The 19,993-nt window shown below is 41.1% G+C and overlaps 1 protein-coding gene across 2 annotated transcripts in view; it reads right to left on the bottom strand.

The window, feature by feature from the left end:
• LOC134349424 (eukaryotic peptide chain release factor subunit 1) overlaps positions 1-19,993 on the bottom strand; it is a 61,189-nt gene that overhangs the window by 22,909 nt on the left and 18,287 nt on the right. For both annotated transcript variants that reach the window (XM_063053705.1, XM_063053704.1), the window contains exons 3-6: positions 17,431-17,606; positions 15,077-15,216; positions 11,951-12,089; positions 5,376-5,566 (exon numbers count right to left, since the gene is read on the bottom strand). In XM_063053705.1, coding sequence (XP_062909775.1) covers positions 5,376-5,566; positions 11,951-12,089; positions 15,077-15,216; positions 17,431-17,606 — 646 coding nt within the window. The remainder of the gene's footprint in view (positions 1-5,375; positions 5,567-11,950; positions 12,090-15,076; positions 15,217-17,430; positions 17,607-19,993) is intronic.

Here is a 19,993-nt window from a genome sequence, read left to right as displayed (position 1 = left end):
TCGTTCCACACAGCTATCACTCTGAGTTAAAAAAGATCCCCCTCATGTTACCCATAAACTTTTGCCCTTTAACTCTCAACTCATGTCCTCTTGTTTGAATCTCCCCCACTCTAAATGGAAAAAGCCTATCCACGGCAACTCTATCAATCCCCCTCATAATTTTAAACACCTCTATCAAGTCCCCTCTCAACCTTCTACGCTCCAAAGAATAAATACCTAACTTGTTCAACCTTTCTCTGTAACTTAGGAGATGAAACCCAGGCAACATTTCAGTAAACCTCCTCTGTACTCTCTCAATTTTATTGACATCTTTCCCATAATTCGGTGACCAGAACTGCACACAATACTCCAAATTTGGCCTTACCAATGCCTTATACAATTTCAACATTACATCCCAACTCCTATACTCAATGCTCTGATTAATAAAGGCCAGCATACCAAAAGCTTTCTTCACCACCCTATCCACATGAGATTCCACCTTCAGGGAACTATGCACCATTATTCCTAGATCCCTCTGTTCTACTGCATTCTTCAATGCCCTACCATTTACCATGTATGTCCTATTTTGATTAGTCCTACCAAAAAGTAGCACCTCACATTTTTCAGCATTAAACTCCATCTGTCATCTTTCAGCCCACTCTTCTAACTGGCCTAAATCTCTCTGCAAACTTTGAAAACTTACTTCATTATCCACAGTGCCACCTATCTAAGTATCATCTGCATACTTACTAATCCAATTTACCACCCCATCATCCAGATCATTAATATATGACAAACAACAGTGGACCCAGTACAGATTCCTGAGGCACACCGCTACACACCCTCCTCCAATCTGACACAGTTATCCACCACTACTCTCTGGCGTCTCCCATCCAGCCACTGCTGAATCTATTTTACTACTTCGATTTTAATGCCTAACGATTGGACCTTCCTAACTAACCTTCCGTGAAGAACCTTGTCAAAGGCCTTACTGAAGTCCATATAGACAACATCCACTACTTTACCCTTGTCAACTTTCCTGGTAACCTCATCAAAAAATTCAATAAGATTTGTCAAACACGACCTTCCATGCACAAATCCATGTCGACTGTTCCTAATCAGACCCTGTCTATCCAGATAATTATATATACCATCTCTAAGAATACTTCCCATCAATTTCCCCGCCACTGACGTCAAACTCACAGGCCGATAATTGCTAGGTTTACTCTTAGAACCCTTTTTAAACAATGGAACCATATGAGCAATACACCAATCCTCCGGCACCATCCCCGTTTCTAATGACATTTGAAATATTTCTGTCAGAGCCACTGCTATTTCCACACTAACTTCCCTCAAGGTCCTAGGGAATATTTTGTCCAGACCCGGAGACTTATCCACTTTTATATTCCTTAAAGGTGCCAGTACTTCCTCTTCTTTAATCGTCATACTCTCCATAACTACTCTTCTTGTTTCCTTTACCTTACACAATTCAATATTCTTCTCCTTAGTGAATACCGAAGAAAAGAAATTGTTCAAAATCTCCCCCGTCTCTTTTGGCTCCGCACATAGCCGTCCACTCTGATTCTCTAAGGGACCAATTTTATCCCTCACTATCCTTCTGCTATTTATATAACTGTAGAAACCCTTTGGATTTATTTTCACCTTACTTGCTAAAGCAGCCTCATATCTTCTTTTAGCTTTTCTAATTTCTTTTTTAAGATTCTTTTTACATTCTTTATATTCCTCGAGCACCTCATTAACTCCAAGCTGCCTATATTTATTGTAAATCCCTCTCTTTTTCCAAATCAAGTTTCCTATATCCCTTGAAAACCATGGCTCTCTCAAACTTTTAACCTTTCCTTTCAACCTAAAAGGAACATATAGATTCTGTACCCTCAAAATTTTACCTTTAAATGACCTCCATTTCTCTATTACATCCTTCCCATAAAACAAATTGTCCCAATCCACTCCTTCTAAATTCCTTCGCATCTCCTCAAAGTTAGCCTTTCTCCAATCAAAACTCTCAACCCTGGGTCCAGACCTATCCTTCTCCATAATTATATTGAATGGTATTGTGATCACTGGACCTGAAGTGCTTCCCAACACATACCTCCGTCACCTGCCCTATCTCATTCCCTAACAGGAGATACAACACTGCCCCTTCTCTAGTTGCTACCTCTATGTATTGCTGCAAAAAACTATCTTGCACACATTTGACAAACTCCAAACCATCCAGCCCTTTTACAGAATGGGCTTCCCAGTCTATGTGTGGAAAATTAAAATCTCCCACAATCACAACCTTGTGCTTACTACAAATATCTGCTATCTCCTTACAAATTTGCTCCTCCAGTTCTCAGTCCCCATTAGGTGGTCTATAATACACCCCTATAAGCGTCACAACACCTTTCCTGTTTCTCAATTCCACCCAAATGGCCTCCCTAGACGAGTCCACTAATCCATCCAGTCAGAGCACCGCTGTTATATTTTCTCTAACAAGCAATGCAACACCTCCCCCCCTTGCCCCTCCTATTCTATCACACCTGAAGCAACGAAATCCTGGAATATTTAGTTGCCAATCACACCCCTCCAGCAACCATGTTTCACTAATAGCTACATCATCATATTTCCAGGTATCAATCCATGCTCTAAGCTCATCTACCTTTCTTACAATGCTCCTAGCATTAAAATAAATGCATTTAAGGAACTCTCCACCACCTACTCTCTTTTTATCCTTAATGGAGCAAACAAATTTGTTATCTTTTTCTTCTTTGTCCCCTACATCTTTGGTCTGAGTGCTCCTGATCTCTGACCCCTGCCTATCCTCCCCGCACAGGTCTACTAGCTTTCTCTATTTGTAAACTAACCTCCTCTCTCCTAGTCTCTTTAAATTGACTCCCACCCCCCAACCATTCTAGTTTAAAGTCACCTCAGTAGCCCTCGTAAATCTCCCCGCCAGGATACTGGTCCCCCTAGGATTCAAGTGTAACCCGTCCTTTTTGTACAGGTCACACCTGCACCAAAAGAGGTCCCAATGATCCAAAAACTTGAATCCCTGCCCCCTGCTCCAATCCCTTAGCCACACATTTATCCTCCACCTCACTGCATTCCTACTCTCACTGTCACGTAGCACAGGCAGTAATCCCGAGATTACTACCTTTGCGGTCCTTTTTCTCAACTCCCTTCCTAACTCCCTATATTCTTCTTTCAGGACCTCTCCCCTTTTCCTACCTATGTCATTGGTACCTATATGTACCACGACCTCTGGCTCCTCTCCCTCTCACTTCAGAATATCTTCGACACAATCAGAAACATCCCGGACCCTGGCACCAGGGAGGCAAACTACCATCCGAGTCTCCGGACTGTGTCCACAGAATCGCCTATCTGCCCCCCTTACTATCGAGTCCCCTATTACTACTGCCTTCCTCTTCCTTTCCCTACTCTTCTGAGCTACAGGGCCGGACTCTGTGCCAGAGCCACGGCCACTGTTGCTTCCCCTAGGTATGCTGTCCCCACCAACAGTACTCAAACAGGAGTACCTATTGTCAAGGGGCACAAGGGGCAAAATGGGGTACTCTCTATTACCTGACTCTTCCCCTTCCCCATCTTAGCCGTGACCCACTTGTCTGCCTCCCGTGGCCCCAATGTGACCACCTGCCTGTAACTCCTCTCTATCAACTCCTCACTCTCCCTGACCAGACGAAGGTCATCGAGTTGCAGCTCCAGTTCCCTAACACGGTCCCTTAGGAGCTGCATCTCGGCGCACCTGGCACAGATGTGTATGTCCAGGAGGCTGGGAGACTCCAGGACCTCCCACATCCGGCACCAAGAACAAGCTGCCCTCACACTCATACTTCCCCTCTCCTCAAATAACAACAAAAAATGAATACCAACCGTTCTTCGCCTAAGCCCGTTAAGCCGAAGCCCTTAAGCCTTCACTCTGCTCCTGGCTCACTCCGCAGCCCACAAACTACGCTGCCCGCTGTATAAGGCTGTGCTCCTTTTAAATCTTCCGCGCTTCACTCCCCGTCACACACCTGCACAGTTCCGCCTCTCTGAACGCCGATGAGAATAAAAAAACACCGAAAAATTCAAAAATGGCTTCCTCCGCACTACCGCTCCGATTCTCAGACTTCCTTCTCCGAATTCCTGGATGTTACCATCTTAGAAGACCTGTCCTGGACACATCATATAAATATAATTGCAAAGAAAGCACAACAGTGCCTCTACTTCCTCAGGAGTCTGTGGGGATTCAGCATGGCCTCAAAAACCTTGGCAAACTCCTATGTCTGGTGGAAAGTGTGCTGACTGGCTGTGTTACGGCCTGCTTTGGGAACACCAATGCCTTTGAACAGAAAATCCCAGAAAAGGTAGTGGATTTGGCTCAGTACATCACGGGTAAAACCCTCCCAACCATTGAGCACATCGACATGATATGTTGCCGGAGGAAAACAGCATTCATTATCAAAGATCCTCATCACCCAGGCTATGCTCTTTTCTCTCTATCATCAGGTAGAAGGTACAAGTGCCTCAGGACTCCCACCATCAGGTTCAAGAACAGTTACTACCCCTCAACCACCAAGCTCTTGAACAAAAGGGAATAACTACACTCACTTAAGGACTCTTGTTATTTCATGCTCATTATTTAAAGTTATTTATATCTGCAATTGCAGAGTTTGTTGACAAATTATCCTGTTTACAATTACTGTTCTATAGATTTGCTAAGTATGCCTGCAGAAAATCTCATGGTTGTATGTGGTGACATATGTGTACTCCGTTAATACATTTTTACTTTGACAATGTCATGTTTTGATTAAAAACAGTGTACAAATTCAGTGTATTGCAACTTCTTTTTAGGTTTTATGCGAAGTATAAAAGCAATCAGCATTATGTACTTGTTCTGGTGTTAGATTTTCATCAGTGACTATAAAATTTAATGCCTTGATGTATAACGTATAAAAACAATCAGCATCGTAGACTTGTTCTGGTGCTAGAGTTTCCTGATCAGCACTTAAAAAATTGTATGCCACGCTTTTTCTTAAATTTCTGCAACCAGCCTGCTGAATATTGACAATTACCTTCAATTTTCAGTTCATCATAATAGATCTTTGCTTGTTTCATGACCGACGTACCATTAAGCATATGTTGACGCTAACAATATACAATTGAGATCTTCATTTCTTGCATTATATTTTTCATTAATATGTGAGGTCACTTCTCAGAACTGTCTGTAGTGCGCAGAGATCTTGTGGAATTTTCCATTTATGTCAGCACTCAAAAAAAAATTCAGATTTTGGAGGTTTTTGGACTCTGGAAGTTTGGATAAAGGGTACTCAACATGTACTAAACATTTCAGTGCTGTTTTACTCAGTATATAGTCATGTTCTGCTTTAGCTTACCGGATCAAACATGTCCGACTGGCTGAGCTCAGTTTTGAAATCAGCTGATCCTGCCAGAATAAGTCCTGCCACGTTCACCTTGTCACTGCTGATGAAGAGCTGCACAGCTGTCTCTGCTACCTTCCGCACATAGTTATGCCTCTTTTCCATTCGCAAGCGAGCAAAACGCAGCGCAGACTGGCCTCCTCTACCTTTAAACACAAAACACCCGAATTCAAAAATCTACTAGCAAAGACGCTTTCACAATATCGAACTAGTGAAACTGAAAAACCGTAGATGTTGGAAATAAACAGCAAGACTCCATCTTTATATTACCTGATGTGTTTCAAAGCTTCAATCACAATGAATCTCATAACCAGCATTTGGATAAATGCAGTTATTTTATTTGTGGTGATAAAGGAAAGAACATTACCCAAGATAACTAATATTCCTGTTCTTAAAATAATAATCAAGAACCGGAATAGCAGGTGCTTTATAAAGAAAGGCAGCTTCACAGTGCATTGACCTAGAGTGGCAGCTTGGGTCAGCAGTAAAGTTCGTAAATTTGTGATCACAGAATATGCCCTCAACTTAGCTATCTAAAGATCAGTAAGAATTCATGCAGTGATTTGATTGGGATCCTTAATCTGTTCACTATGCATTGTCAACCTTTCTTTGTTATTACAAGTAAGTTTATCAAAGATTATCCTCAGCCTAAAATCAAAGTCTAAAAACATTCATGAAGGGAATTTCTTATGCAACAAAGACTAAGAAATCATCATCAAAAAACTATTCTAAAGATTTCCCAAAGAGTAATACAAGAACAGAGAACCAACTGATGATTCACAGGAAGAGCAGTATATTCAGGCTCAGTCACTGGTTCAAAAACTCATCTGTGAAAGTGTCCCAAACAGCAACAATCTTGATTTTGGGAGGGGTGGAGAGGCAAGAAGAAGCACTTCCAAATGCCTATTTTAACATTAAAAACTTCCTGCAACACACATCAAAGTTGCTGGTGAATGCAGCAGGCCAAGCAGCATCTCTAGGAAGAGGTACAGTCGACGTTTCAGGGTGAGACCCTTTGTCAGGACTAACTGAAAGAAGAGCTAGTAAGAGATTTGAAAGTGGGAGGGGGAGGGGGAGATCCGAAATGATAGGAGAAGACAGGAGGGGGAGGGATGGAGCCAAGAGCGGGACAGGTGATTGGCAAAAGGGATATGAGAGGATCATGGGACAGGAGGCCCAGGGAGAAAGAAAAGGGGGAGGGGGGGAACCCAGAGGATGGGCAAGGGGTATAGTGAGAGGGACAGAGGGAGAAAAAGAGAGAGAGAGAAAGAATGTGTGTATATAAATAAATAACGGATGGGGTATGAGGGGGAGGTGGGGCATTAGCGGAAGTTTGAGAAGTCAATGTTCATGCCCTCAGGTTGGAGACTACCCAGACGGAATATAAGGTGTTGTTCTTCCAACCTGAGTGTGGCTTCATCTTTACAGTAGAGCAGGCCGTGGATAGACATGTCAGAATGGGAATGGGACATGGAATTAAAATGTGTGGCCACTGGGAGATCATGCTTTCTCTGGCGGACAGAGTGTAGGTGTGACTTGCAAATTTTAAATTGCAAACTGTGCCTTTGTGAGTTCTTATCCAGAGGAAACCTTAGTCCTATCAATACCTTATTATAAGTGTCCCTTAAGTTACCACTTAAACCTAGGGTCCCCAAGGGTACCCATGCAATCTATGATAGTAATTCAAATGTTTTAACTTCAATTTAGTAAGTTGTGAAAGGGAATTTATCCTTGGATTCAAAACCGAACAGAATGCTCCAGATGGAGTGTAACAAATGATAGTAAAAATGAACCACAGGAGTTGTTCATTAGCAGTGTGAAAAGTAGAATTCAGGCCTGTGTCTTCTTATTAGAAATGGAAATAGGCAGAGAAAAAGAACCAGAGAGGGCAGAGAAATAGGATCACGCCGTGTTGAAACTCAAGAGCTGTTGAAATCCTGAATTCTAGGTTCAGTCTGCAAGGCCATACAATTCAATTCAGAAAACGCAATCATTTAGACAGGTGAGTGAGAGGCAGTATGGATCCATAGAATTTAAGTACACTTTGTTAAGTATCAAATGTGATAGGTACTGGTGTGAATATTTATAAGGGCTTCTCAAAGGTATTGAATAAGAAACAATTAACAAAAATAACAAGTGAATGTGAAGGGTGGCACTCTTTCTTAAATGGAGAATGAAGGAAGTGAGAGAAAGAACGGAAATATTACACATTTACTCTAGATCCTGGTAAGAGATACCAGTAACGACAAATAAAACATCCAACAAATGCATTATTTCCTAGTTTCCAAAATTCTATTTAATTATCTTTCACATTGCTCCTTGGGATATTATTCTTTTCCTTGGGAAGCTAATGAAATTTGTCATGTGCCCAATCACCCTCACCAATTTTTATTGATGCACCATAGAAATACACCCTATCCAAATGAATTATGGCTTGGTATGGCAACTACTCTGCCTATGACTGCAAGAAACTGCAGAAAATTGTAAACACAGGTCAGCACATCATAGAAACCACCCTCCCCCCGTCGACTGTTTACATCTTGTGATCTTGGTAAAGTAGCCAACATAAAGACTTTGCCCTCCCCAGATATTCTCTCTTCTCACCCATCCCATCAGGTAGAAGATACAAAATCCTGAAAGCGTATATCAAAGCTCAAATGACAGCTTCAACCCACTTTTAAAAAATTACTCAACAGTTTCCAGCTACGATTTAAGATGCACTGAACTCGCAATTTACTTTGCTATAACCTTGCATCTTATTGTCTGCCTGAACTGCACTTCCTCTATAATATTGTTTTACCTCATACTACCTTAATGCGCTGTTGCAACGAATTGATCTGCATGAACAGTATGCAAGACAAGATTTCACAGTATCAAGGCACATGCAACAATAGTAAAACAATCTACTATAGACATCAGGCCCAAAAAAGCCAAGTGGATGAATACCAACAGAACAAAAAGATGCAGTGTTCCACCTTCATAGAAACTCTGGAAAACATTTCTGTTCAAACACAAGTACATTACACAGTACAGATGCACAAAACAAACATACATGGGCTGAAATCCATGTCTATATGGTTCTTCCTCACAAATAATTCATTAGCATTTTAACGCAAGGAGTATTGTGAACAAAGCGGATGAGCTTAGAGCGTGGATCAGTACTTGGAGCTATGATGTGGTGGCCATTACAGACACTTGGATGGCTCAGGGACAGGAATGGTTACTTCAAATGCCAGGTTTTAAATGTTTCCGAAAGGACAGGGAGGGAGGCAAAACAGGTGGGGACGTGGCACTGTTGATCAGAGATAGTGTCACGGCTACAGAAAAGGTGGACGTCATGGAGGGATTGTCTACAGAGTCTCTGTGGGTGGAGGTTAGGAACAAGAAGGGGTCAATAACTTTACTGGGTGTTTTTTATAGGCCGCCCAATAGTAACAGGGATATCAAGGATCAGATAGGGAAACTAATCCTGGAAAGGTGTAATAATAAGAGTTGTCGTGATGGGAGATTTTAATTTCCCAAATATCGATTGCCACCTCCCTAGAGCAAAAGGGTTTAGATGGGGTGGAGTTTGTTAGGTATGTTCAGGAAGGCTTCTTGACACAGTATGTAGATAAGCCTACAAGAGGAGAGACTGTACTTGACTTGGTACTGGGAAATGAACCTGGTCAGGTGTCAGATCTCACAGTGGGATAGCAGTTTGGAGATAGTGATCACAATTCTATCTCCTTTACAATAGCATTGGAGAGAGATAGGAACAGACATAGAAAAGCATTTAATTGGAATAAGGGGAATTATGAGGCTATCAGGCAGGAAATTGGATGCTTAAATTGTGCACAGATATTCCCAGGGAAAAGTACAGAAGAAATGTGGCAAATGTTTAGGGGATATTTGTGTGGAGTTCCGCATAGGTACGTTCCAATGAGACAGGGAAGTTATGGTAGGGTACACGAACCGTGGTGGGCAAAGACTGTAATAAATCTAGTCAAGAAAAGCTTACAAAAGGTTCAGAGTTAGGTAATGTTAGGGATCTAGAAGATTATAAGGCTAACAAGAAGGAGATTAAAAAGGAAATTAGGAGAGCCAGAAGGGGCCATGAGAAGGCCTTGGCGGACAATATTAAGGAAAACCCCAAGACATTCTACAAGTATGTGAAGAGCAAGAGGATAAGATGTGAAAGAATAGGACCTATCAAGTGTGACAGGGGGAAAGTGTGTATGGAAATGGAGGAAATAGCAGAGGTACTTAATGAATACTTTACTTCAGTCAGGACTAACTGAAAGAAGAGCTAGTAAGAGATCTGAGAGGGGGAGGGGAAGATCCGAAATGATAGAAGACGACAGGAAGGGGAGGGTTAGTCCTGACGAAGGGTCTCGGCCTGAAACGTCGACTGCACCTCTTCCTAGAGATGCTGCCTGGCCTACTGCGTTCACCAGCACCTTTTATGTGTGTTGCTTGGTAACTGTAGTGATGACTTGCAGCAGACTGAAAAGCTCGAGCATGTAGATATTAAGAAAGAGGTTGTGCTGGAGCTTTTAGAAAGCATCAAGTTGGATAGGTCGCCAGGACTGGATGAGATGTACCCCAGGCTACTGTGGGAGGCGAGGGAGAAGATTACTGAGCCTCTGGCGATGATCTTTAAATCATCAATGGGGACAGGAGAGGTTCCGGAGGATTGGAGGGTTGAGGATGTTGTTCCTTTATTCAAGAAAGGGAGCAGAGATAGCCCAGGAAATTACAGACCAGTGAACCTTACTTCAGTTGATGGCAAAGACCCTGAGAGGCAGGATTTATGAACATTTGTTGAGGTATAATATGATTAGGAATAGTCAGCATGGCTTTGTCAAGGGCAGGTCGTGCCTTATGAGCCTGATTGAATTTTTTGAGGATGTGACTAAACACATTGATGAAAGAAGAGCAGTAGATGTAGTGTACATGGATTTCAGCAAGGCATTTGATAAGGTGCCCCATGCAAGGCTTACTGAGAAAGTAAGGAGGCATGGGATCCAAGGGGACACTGCTTTGTGGATCCAGAAAAGGCTTGCCCACAGAAGGCAAAGAGTGGTTGTAGACGGGTCATATTCTGCATGGAGGTCGGTGGCCATTGCTATGCCTCAGGGATCTGTGCTGGGACCCTTACTCTTCATGATTTTTATAACTGACCTGGATGAGGAAGTGGAGGGATGTTGATGACACAAAGGTTGGAGGTGTTGTGGATAGTGTGGAGGGCTGTCAGAGGTTACAACAGGACATTGACAGGATGCAAATCTGGGCTGAGAAGTGGCAGATGGAGTTCAACACAGGTAAGTGTGAAGTGGTTCATTTTGGTGTGGAGGATCAGAGGGATCTTCGGGTCCGAGTCCATAGGACGCTCAAAGCAGCTGCGCAGGTTGATGCTGTGGCTAAGAAGGCATGCAGTGTATTGGAATTGAATTTAGGACCCGAGATAAATGTTGCAGTTCTATAGGACCCTGGTTGGAGTACTGTGCTCAGTTCTGGTTGCCTCACTACAGGAAGGATGTGGAAGCCTTAGAAAGGGTGCAGAGGAGATTTACAAGGATGTTGCCTGGATTGGGGAGCATGTCTTATGAAAACAGGTTGAGTGAACTCGGCCTTTTCTCCTTGGAGCGACGAAGGATGAGAGGTGTATAAGATGATGAGAGGCATTGATCGTGTGGATAGTCAGAGGCTTTTTCCCAGGGCTGAAATGGTTGCCACAAGAGGATACAGGTTTAAGGTGTTGGGGAATAGGTACAGAGGTGAAGTCAGGGGTAAGTTTTTTTTACTCAGAGTGGTGAGTGTGTAGAATGGGCTGCCGGCAACTGTGGTGCAGGTGGATACAATAGGGTCTTTTTAGAGACTTTTGGATAGGTACATGTAGCTTAGCAAAATAGAGGGCTATGAGGAAGTCTGGTAATTTCTATGGTAGGGACATGTTCGGCACAACTTTGTGGGCCGAAGGGCCTGTATTGTGCTGTAGGTTTTCTATGTTTCAATTTCAAGGTCAGTTAGAATTTTTCTTAACTGAACAAGTTCATCAACATGACCTTCAGTAAAAAAAAAATCTCTACATTGTCTCGTCAGGTTGTTGTGCTGATTCTGAATGTCACACTTAACATTTAAAAACTTAAATTACAAAAATCAACTTTTTATGTGCCTAATGAACGTGGTATAGCTACACGTTGAAAATTCAAACCTCTTTTCTTGCACCAGTAATCTTTGCTGAAATGATATACAGGAAGCGCACAGAGCAACCTGCTCTTGATTACACACAAATAGTTCTACTTGGATGCTGCTGGTGTGTGAAGAAGTGGGACAAGATTGGGAGTGGTTCTTATACCTTCAACAGTGCAACATCTAGGTAATACTTTCTTTCAACCCAAAAACAAAAGATGCCATTGGCTTCTAAGGAAGGGGCTCAACTATAGACTGGTAGAAAGCATGTTAAATTTAGCATGCAAGAAAACTAATTCAGAAAGAAATATTACAGGGGTGAGGGAATCTGTAGAAACCAACAGTTCCACCCATACCATGCTTCTTTGGTAGATCCACTGTGAATTTGTGTAGTACTTCTCGTGTGTTTCCCTGTAGAGTACCAAACAAAGCTCCAGTACCATCAATTACGATAAACCCGAACTTGCTGTCATCTGACAGAAGTGCAGTAAGAGCCTTGCAAAAGAAAAAACAACATATGTTAGCAATTTTGAAATGGAAAATAACCATGTTAGCTCGTGCAAGAGGCCTGCAGAAAGTCCCATTTGACAAGTCACCTCAATTTGCACAAAGTTGTCCAAACATCAGGCTCTCACATCTCAACTTACAGATAGAGCACCCATGCTTCAGTAAGATCATTCACATCACTGAATTGAAGTCTCATATCCTATGCCAAAACAGCAACTTAAAATCCAGACAAGTAATAAGTGCAATGCTGAAGGAATGCAGATCTATTGCCATCTTTGAGATGAACTAGCCTATTAAGAGGTACAGGGGAAAAAAGTATTTGAACCCTCTCAGGCACGATCAGCATTTCTTTCTCTCCCATTCAAAAAGCTAAAGTAAATTATCTAGTTTGTAAGGGAGCTTATGATGACCAAACTGATAAGCACTTTTAATATAATGCAACTTTGAAAATACAGTATTCATTTGCTTCATTATTTTAAGCTTCAAAAGAATGCTCCTCATCCTTAAAATCAAGTCAACTGAAGCACTTCCAATGTCAGAAGGTATAAACCCAGGACGTTTTCCAGAAAACAATAAATATTAAAATATAGCATTTCCTCCATATTTCTGAATCTCAACTTGCACCTTCCTCCAGCAACATGAAAGAACTAGAAGGATGGCAAGGGCAGAAAAGAAAAAGAAAAAGGGGGTAGAAAACAAAGGCAAGTTTCTTGTTGCCATCTTGAGCAGCTACTTTGTTTTTAAAAACCTGCAAACTGTCAATGTTGGGATATATCTGCACTGATATCAGAATAGTTCCTCAAGGAAATTAAAATAATGAGACTTTACAGACATCAAATGGATGAAAAATCATTCCCATTCTAATAGGCTAGAAATAAATTATGAATACATTTGAAAAAATATTATTTGAAATCATTGCAGAAAATGTTGGATCAGTCAGCATCTGTAGAAAAAGAACTACTGTTTCACGTCCACAACTCCTGAGAACTTACGAAGTTAGAAATCAAGCCTCAGGTTAGGGAATGGAATGGAAAAAAAAACAGAAACTGGCTGGAGTCCAAACAATGGTAGCAGTGCTTACCAAGAGGCAGTGATGCTTTGTTAATCACAGAAGATCTGTCTGATGGAGATGCAAGAGAATGGAAACAGGAGGGAAAAAGAACACTGGAATTAAGAGATAAAATCAATGAAGAAATAAAATATTTCGTTTGCGAGAAACCTGAAAAAAAACAGAATTCCAGAAATATTCCAGGTCAGGCAGCATTGACGAAGATGGAAGCAAAAGTAACAGCTGAACATATGTCATCAGAATGAGCCAGTTGCGATACAAAAGGTAGAAATAGTGGACAAACTGAGGAAGTAATTTGTGACAGTCTTCTCTATGGAAGACACAAGCAGTATGCCAGAAATTCAAAGCTATCAAGAGGGCAGAAGTGAGTGGTTGTGTATTTTGCAATTACTGTTGCTATTACTAAGGAGAAGATGCTTGGGAAGCTCAAAGATGATAAGTTACCTGGACGAGATGGACTTTTCAGGAAAACCTGCTTGCCTCTACCAGAAAGCTTACACTGGGGAGGAAGTTCATTTTTCAGCAGAACAATGAGTCAAAGTACACTGCCAGAACAATGATGACAACAGGAATTCTGCAGATTGTGGAAATTCAAGCAACACACATCAAAGTTGCTGGTGAACGCAGCAGGCCAGGCAGCATCTGTAGGAAGAGGTGCAGTCGACGTTTCAGGCCAAGACCCTTCGTCAGGACTAACCCTTCGTTAGTCCTGACGAAAGGTCTCGGCCTGAAACGTCGACTGCACCTCTTCCTACAGATGCTGCCTGGCCAGAACAATGATGATGTGGCTTTGAATGATGGAAATTGAGGTCCTCGAGTGGCCCAGACAGGCTAACGATCTTAACCCAATTGATTATCTCTGGGGTCAGGACCTCAAGATTGCCGTCCACCGCCATTCCCCAACTAACCTGGCATAGCTTGAGCAATTTTGCAAGAAGAGGTAAATCTTGCTCCATCACCTAGTGCAAAGCTAACAGATACTTATCCAAAAAGACCACTGGCTGTAATAGTTGAACCACCTCTCACAGCTAAGTACTGAGCAAAAAATTTGAACTTGAATTTGAAAAGACAAAATTCTTTTGAACTGCTGACATTTCAGTTTTTGAATCTATGCTTTACACTTTTTGCCTTTCTGGGCTCTATTGTGAAAAAAGTAGTATGTGATTCACAAGTAAAAATTCTCAATTGAACTGATAAAATTCCCTGGTTGTAATACTCATTGACATGAACAAAGATCTGGGATGAATACTTTTACTAGGCACTTTACAGTTAAAGTGGAGGTTCATAGGTACTTATTTAAGAAGGGCATCAAAGGTTATGGGAAGAAGGCAGGAGAATGACAGGGAAAGTAAATCAGTCATGTTCAAATGGGGAGTAAACTTAATGAGCCAAATGGCTTAGTGGTCTTCTGGTTTAACTTGGGAAAATTGCTTATCTGAAACTATTGGAAGTAATGTCCAGCTCTGGGGCTGTACTAGTTCAGAAGAGGTCGTTTATCAGGTTTTACTTGGACTTCATTGGAACAGGGCAAGAAGCTGAAAAGCAGAGAGATCAAAGTGGAAATGGGCACTTACAATACAAATTAACAATCAATGATGAGAATGGAAAACATGTTTTACAAGTGGGCGCCCTATACAGCATGTTTGTTCCAGTGTACCAATTTTATGAGCACCATAATAAGACCATAAGATATAGGAGCAGAGGTAGGACCAAATACACTATACTGAAAAAGATGCCATTTTTTGTATCTTTTTTTTAAAAATGGCAATCTGAAATAAATAGGTAACACTCGAAAATTAACTAATTTTTTTTTGAAGAGGCTGTGAGCTGACAAAAATTGAGACACTGCTCAGAACTCAGACCATGCACTCAAGAAAAAATATAAGTTCCAAATGCTATAACTTACCTCTGTATGAAATTTGTTATCACAGAGATATAGAGATGTATTAATTGGTTTGAAGGGCTCAAAATCAATGTTGACTTTCTTTTCTTTGCCTTCTTCTGTTACAATTGTTCCACAGTAGACAACCAAACCATTGGGCGGTACTACATAAACACAGTAAAGAACAAGTATTAACATTCAAAGTAACAGATGGATGGAACAAATTTTGTGTATATACAACAAAAGTGTGGATCAGGGTTTCAATAGATGAACAGTGGTAGCGGCAAGGTCAGTGGTGGCTAAGTGTTTTTTGGCGAAGGTTAGGAAAAGTCTCAGGAAAGGAAACTTTGTGGATAATAATGCAGAGGTACACAACTTGACTCAAGACCCAGAGGCCTGGTCAAACAATCCAGACACACAAAGTCAAATACCAGCGTGCATGTGCGTGCGCAAGCACACAGATAAATAATCAAGATCAAAAAGTTAATTCCAGTACATGAAACAAATAAGTTTGCAAACATTCAACTTGCTCATTAACATTATTAAGGGTAGGGAATCACCCATCATTTTCCATAAAGGCATGTATAACTTGAATCCCACAATGTACTCTAAAGTGACATTCTGGTTTCCAGCAATCATGGATGGGAAGCCTTTTCACCAGCACCCATAACCAGTGAAATAACGAACAAAGGAGCTGGTTATGGACTACAGGAGGAATGGAGACAGGCTAATTCCTATTGACATCAATGAATCTGGGATTGAGAGGGTGAACAGCTTTAAGTTCCTCGGCATACACATCACCGAGGATCTGCACATACCAGCTACGGTGAAGAAAAAATTACAAAGGTGCCTCTTTCACCTCAGAGGGTTGAAGTTTGGCATGGACCCCAAATCCTAAGGACTCTCTACAGGGGCACAATTGAGAGCATCCTGACTGGCTGCATCACTGCCTGGTATGGAAACTGTACTTCCCTCAATCGCAGGACCCTGCAGAGTGTTGCAGACAGCCCAGCATATCTGTAGATGTGAACTTTCCACTATCAGGATGCGTGTGTAAAAAGGGCCCAAAAGGATCATTGGGAACCCAAGTCATGCCAACCACAAACTGTTCCAAGTTGCTACCATCCAGGAAAGGGTAATGGGAGCATAATAGGCTCTGGAACAGCTTATTCCACCTGGCCATCAGACTGATTAATTCATGGTGATACAATTGTATTTCTATGTTATATTGACTGTACTGTTGTACATACTATTTATTACAAATTGCACATTTAGAAAGAGACGTAACAAAGATTTTTATTCCTCATGTATACGAAGAATGTAAGTAATAAAATCAATTCAATTCAACTCAACATGATCTGAAGCTTGTTTGGAGATCAAATCTGAGATGAGACTGTAAGTGGTCTATCTCAGGGTCAAGGCAAGAGGGTGGCTGCAACAAGGCTGGGAAATAAAACTTCTTGACAGTCAAGGCATGAACCACTATCGCTGTTATTCCAAACTATCAAAGGAAGACAACTCATGCAGTTATTCCCAAGAGCCTCATTGTACTTCCCACTCCTGTGCTGTGCAAGTTGACATAGTTCCACTGATATACTTTTTTTTAAATATTCAAGGGAATTAATGTTTTGGTACTCCAAACTCACCTGGTCAAGTCCACTTGCTCCCCATTATTCTCCCAACCCATATGGCAAAACTGCGATTCACTAAAGCAATCTAAATATTCTCCTCTAATAATAGTACTTCAGGACAATTATCCCTCATTTTAGTGGTTACAGTAATAATGTCATTAAACACCCTGAGTATTTGCTGTTAGGAATTTCATCTGTGAATACACTAATATTTCAGATTCTGCAAAATCTTAGAGGCAGTACAGTACAAGGACACTGACTAGGGTACAGTTTGCAGCATACACTGCAAGCTGCTGTATAATAAAGAACTTCACCTTATTACATCCATTCTTTTATCTGCATTCCTTTTTTTTCCATTTTTCTATTCCTTGGCAGTTGGTTGTCACTTGTAGTTGGTTGTTTCTTTGTAGATATTTTTCCAACTCAGCCCCAAATTATTTATTTTTCAACTTTTCCTCATCCATCACAAGCTTTAATAATTTACTTCAAATGTCTTTGTGCATTCTACCTTCAACAGATTTGGCAAATTGTGTACAATGAATAAATAACCATCAGGTTGAGAATACATTCCAGGTTTTTCTGACTCATTTCAAGACCGAGGCTAGTTGCACTTCACCTACTAAACAAGAGTAACTTCCAATGCAAAAGGTAGCTACCACGTCCAGGCAATCTGCAGAAACTGCAGCTTCAATCAATGCATCATGAAACAAACCAACTCTAAGGCAAGCTTTGTGGATACAGACTGACCTTTGTTGTATAGTTTAAGGCGCTGCTGCACAGATGTAATGGCCCCCAGCACTGACAAACGATTCACTCGAGATTTTATGTTTGAAGCAGTGCCAAACTCATCCGCCAACATTTTTGCCACTCGTGAGATCTGGTCTTTGGGAGGAATGATGAGTGATATCATACTGGTGCCATTCCTAAAGAAACAAAAACATCTATATCACTGAAATATTCAATCAGATTAGTGGTCAAGTATGTTATAATATGAGCCGCACAGGTACATGGACAAACCAAATACACCATGAGTGGTTAGGATGAAGGAATTCTTATTCTTAATTGTAAGTGAGACACAAAATGTATACTTCAATATACATGTGACAAAAGTAAAGATAATCTCTCTTTTGTGATTTGCTTCAGAACCTGCTGCCTTCACAACCAACTCTCAAATTGCCTTCAAAGTAGTTTCACTGTCCAGGACATGTCCTCTTATTACAACCATTGGAATGGAGGTACAAAAACCTGAAGACACACACTGTACATTTTAAGGACTGCTACTTACCCTCTACCATCAAATTTGTTAGCAGTCTACTAACCCATGAAGTACCTTCATTAATTGTCTTTTGCACTATTTACTTTTGTCAGTTATAATTATATCTGCATTACTGCTGCAGCAAAACAACAAATTCCACCATGTGTCAAACCCGATTCTGATATTGTGTAGATCAAAGTGCTTTGGAATGTCAAGTCTCTTGAAAGTAATGTGCAACATTTTCCCCATGGGATGGAGAACAACCTGATTAAATAAGTAGAGAGTCTATTATCTCAATTTGTAATAAATTTTGAGGAACTGAAATTTTCTCGTGGGCTCGAATTAAGCTGCACCACAATACGCACAACAGAAGATACACGGCAAAAGACAATGCAAGTATTTATTTTCCAGCAATTGTCATGTTGAGAAGTTTTGGCAGTAAACAAGAAACTGAGAACATGCTGGAGTTGGTGATGTCCTCTAGTGTTTGTTTAGCAGAAGACAAGACATATTGTGTTCGACTACAGACTGCTGCAACATTCAGGGACTCAGGGACTTGGACTATATTTTACTGCTGTCTTACGTGTACTCTGTGTGCATTGTGCTGTGCATGATTGTAGGTACTGTGTTTTGCACCTTGGCACCAGAGGAACACTGTTCCATTTGGCTATACTCATGGATAGTTGAATGACAATTAAAATTGAACTTATACTTGAACATCTAATTTCTCCCCCAATTTCCCAGTTCTGACAATCTGGTAAGACACAGTAACTGATTCTTTTCACAGATGTGGAGACACTTGAGTGTTTCATCAACTTCATGTTTCTATTTCGGATTTCCACTATATTCATGAAATTATGAAGAGAATAAATTACGTATTTCCTGGGCTCAGATAGGAAAATCAATCACTTGATTAAACTGCACTTAACACTGCATGTGACCAGTGACTTAACTCTTCAGGCAAACTGGGATACAACTATTCTATCTGTGTAAGCCTTGGTCCCATGGGCAAACACAACTCAACTGCACACCACACAGCTCTCCAACTGTGAACCAAGGAGACAAGAGACAATGAAGATAGCAGAGGACCTATCCTTTCCTAACATCCAGAAGAGGTCACTTGACAGTGAGACCAATGAGCTGAAGAAGCCCTTCAAAGAAGTTGAAAATTTCCAAGACAACTGGACTAGACTATTTCCACCTCATGGACTGAAATATCTTTTCACTTTAAGAAAACAATGTTTTTCCATGTCTATTAGAAAAGAAAGCCATCATCAAAAATAAGCTCATACCTTTCCAAAACAAAACGTAAAACAGACTTTGTGCTTTATGGATGATGAGCACCTGGAGCATGAGTTTGCTTTAACAAACATTGCAAGTTAGAACAATTTGCAAGATGGGAGACAGTACTGCGGATACAAAAAACATCCAAGCCTGCAATACCACTCATTTAGCCATCGATAGATATTTTATAACATTTTATTTGTACCAAATTACATAATACTGCAGTTTATTGCCTCTCCAAAAGGACCCATTTCCAGTAATAACTTATGTATATTTCATTTTATGTTATTTAGAGATACAGCACCAGGTACCACAGAACACAGCCTTGCTAAGCAACACACACAAATGCTGGAGGAACTCAGCAGGCCAGGCAGCATCGATGAAAAAGAATAAACAGTCGACGTTTTGGGTCGAGACCCTTCATCAGGATTGGAAAAAAAAGATGAGAAGTTAGAGTAAGAAAGTGGGGAATAAAGAGCTGGAAAGTTTACTTGTGGAAGAGATAAAGTGCTGGAGAAGGGGGAATCTGACAGGAGAGGGTACAAAACCATAAAAGAAATGGAAGGGGGAGGAGCACCAGGAGGTTGTGATGGGCAGATAAGGAGATAAGGTGAGATAAGGAAACGAGAATGCATTCTCATCTTTTCTTCCATCCTGATGAAGGGTCTTGGCCCAAAATGTCAACTGTTTACTCTTTTCCATAGATGCTGTCTGGCCTGCTGAATTCCTCCAGCATTTTGTGTGTGTTGCTTGTGTAATGTCCTGGTTAAG

This window comes from Mobula hypostoma, chromosome 7 (assembly GCF_963921235.1).
Source record: "Mobula hypostoma chromosome 7, sMobHyp1.1, whole genome shotgun sequence".
In the NCBI taxonomy this organism is placed as follows: domain Eukaryota; kingdom Metazoa; phylum Chordata; class Chondrichthyes; order Myliobatiformes; family Myliobatidae; genus Mobula; species Mobula hypostoma.
This window is presented reverse-complemented; position numbering and strand designations above follow the sequence as displayed.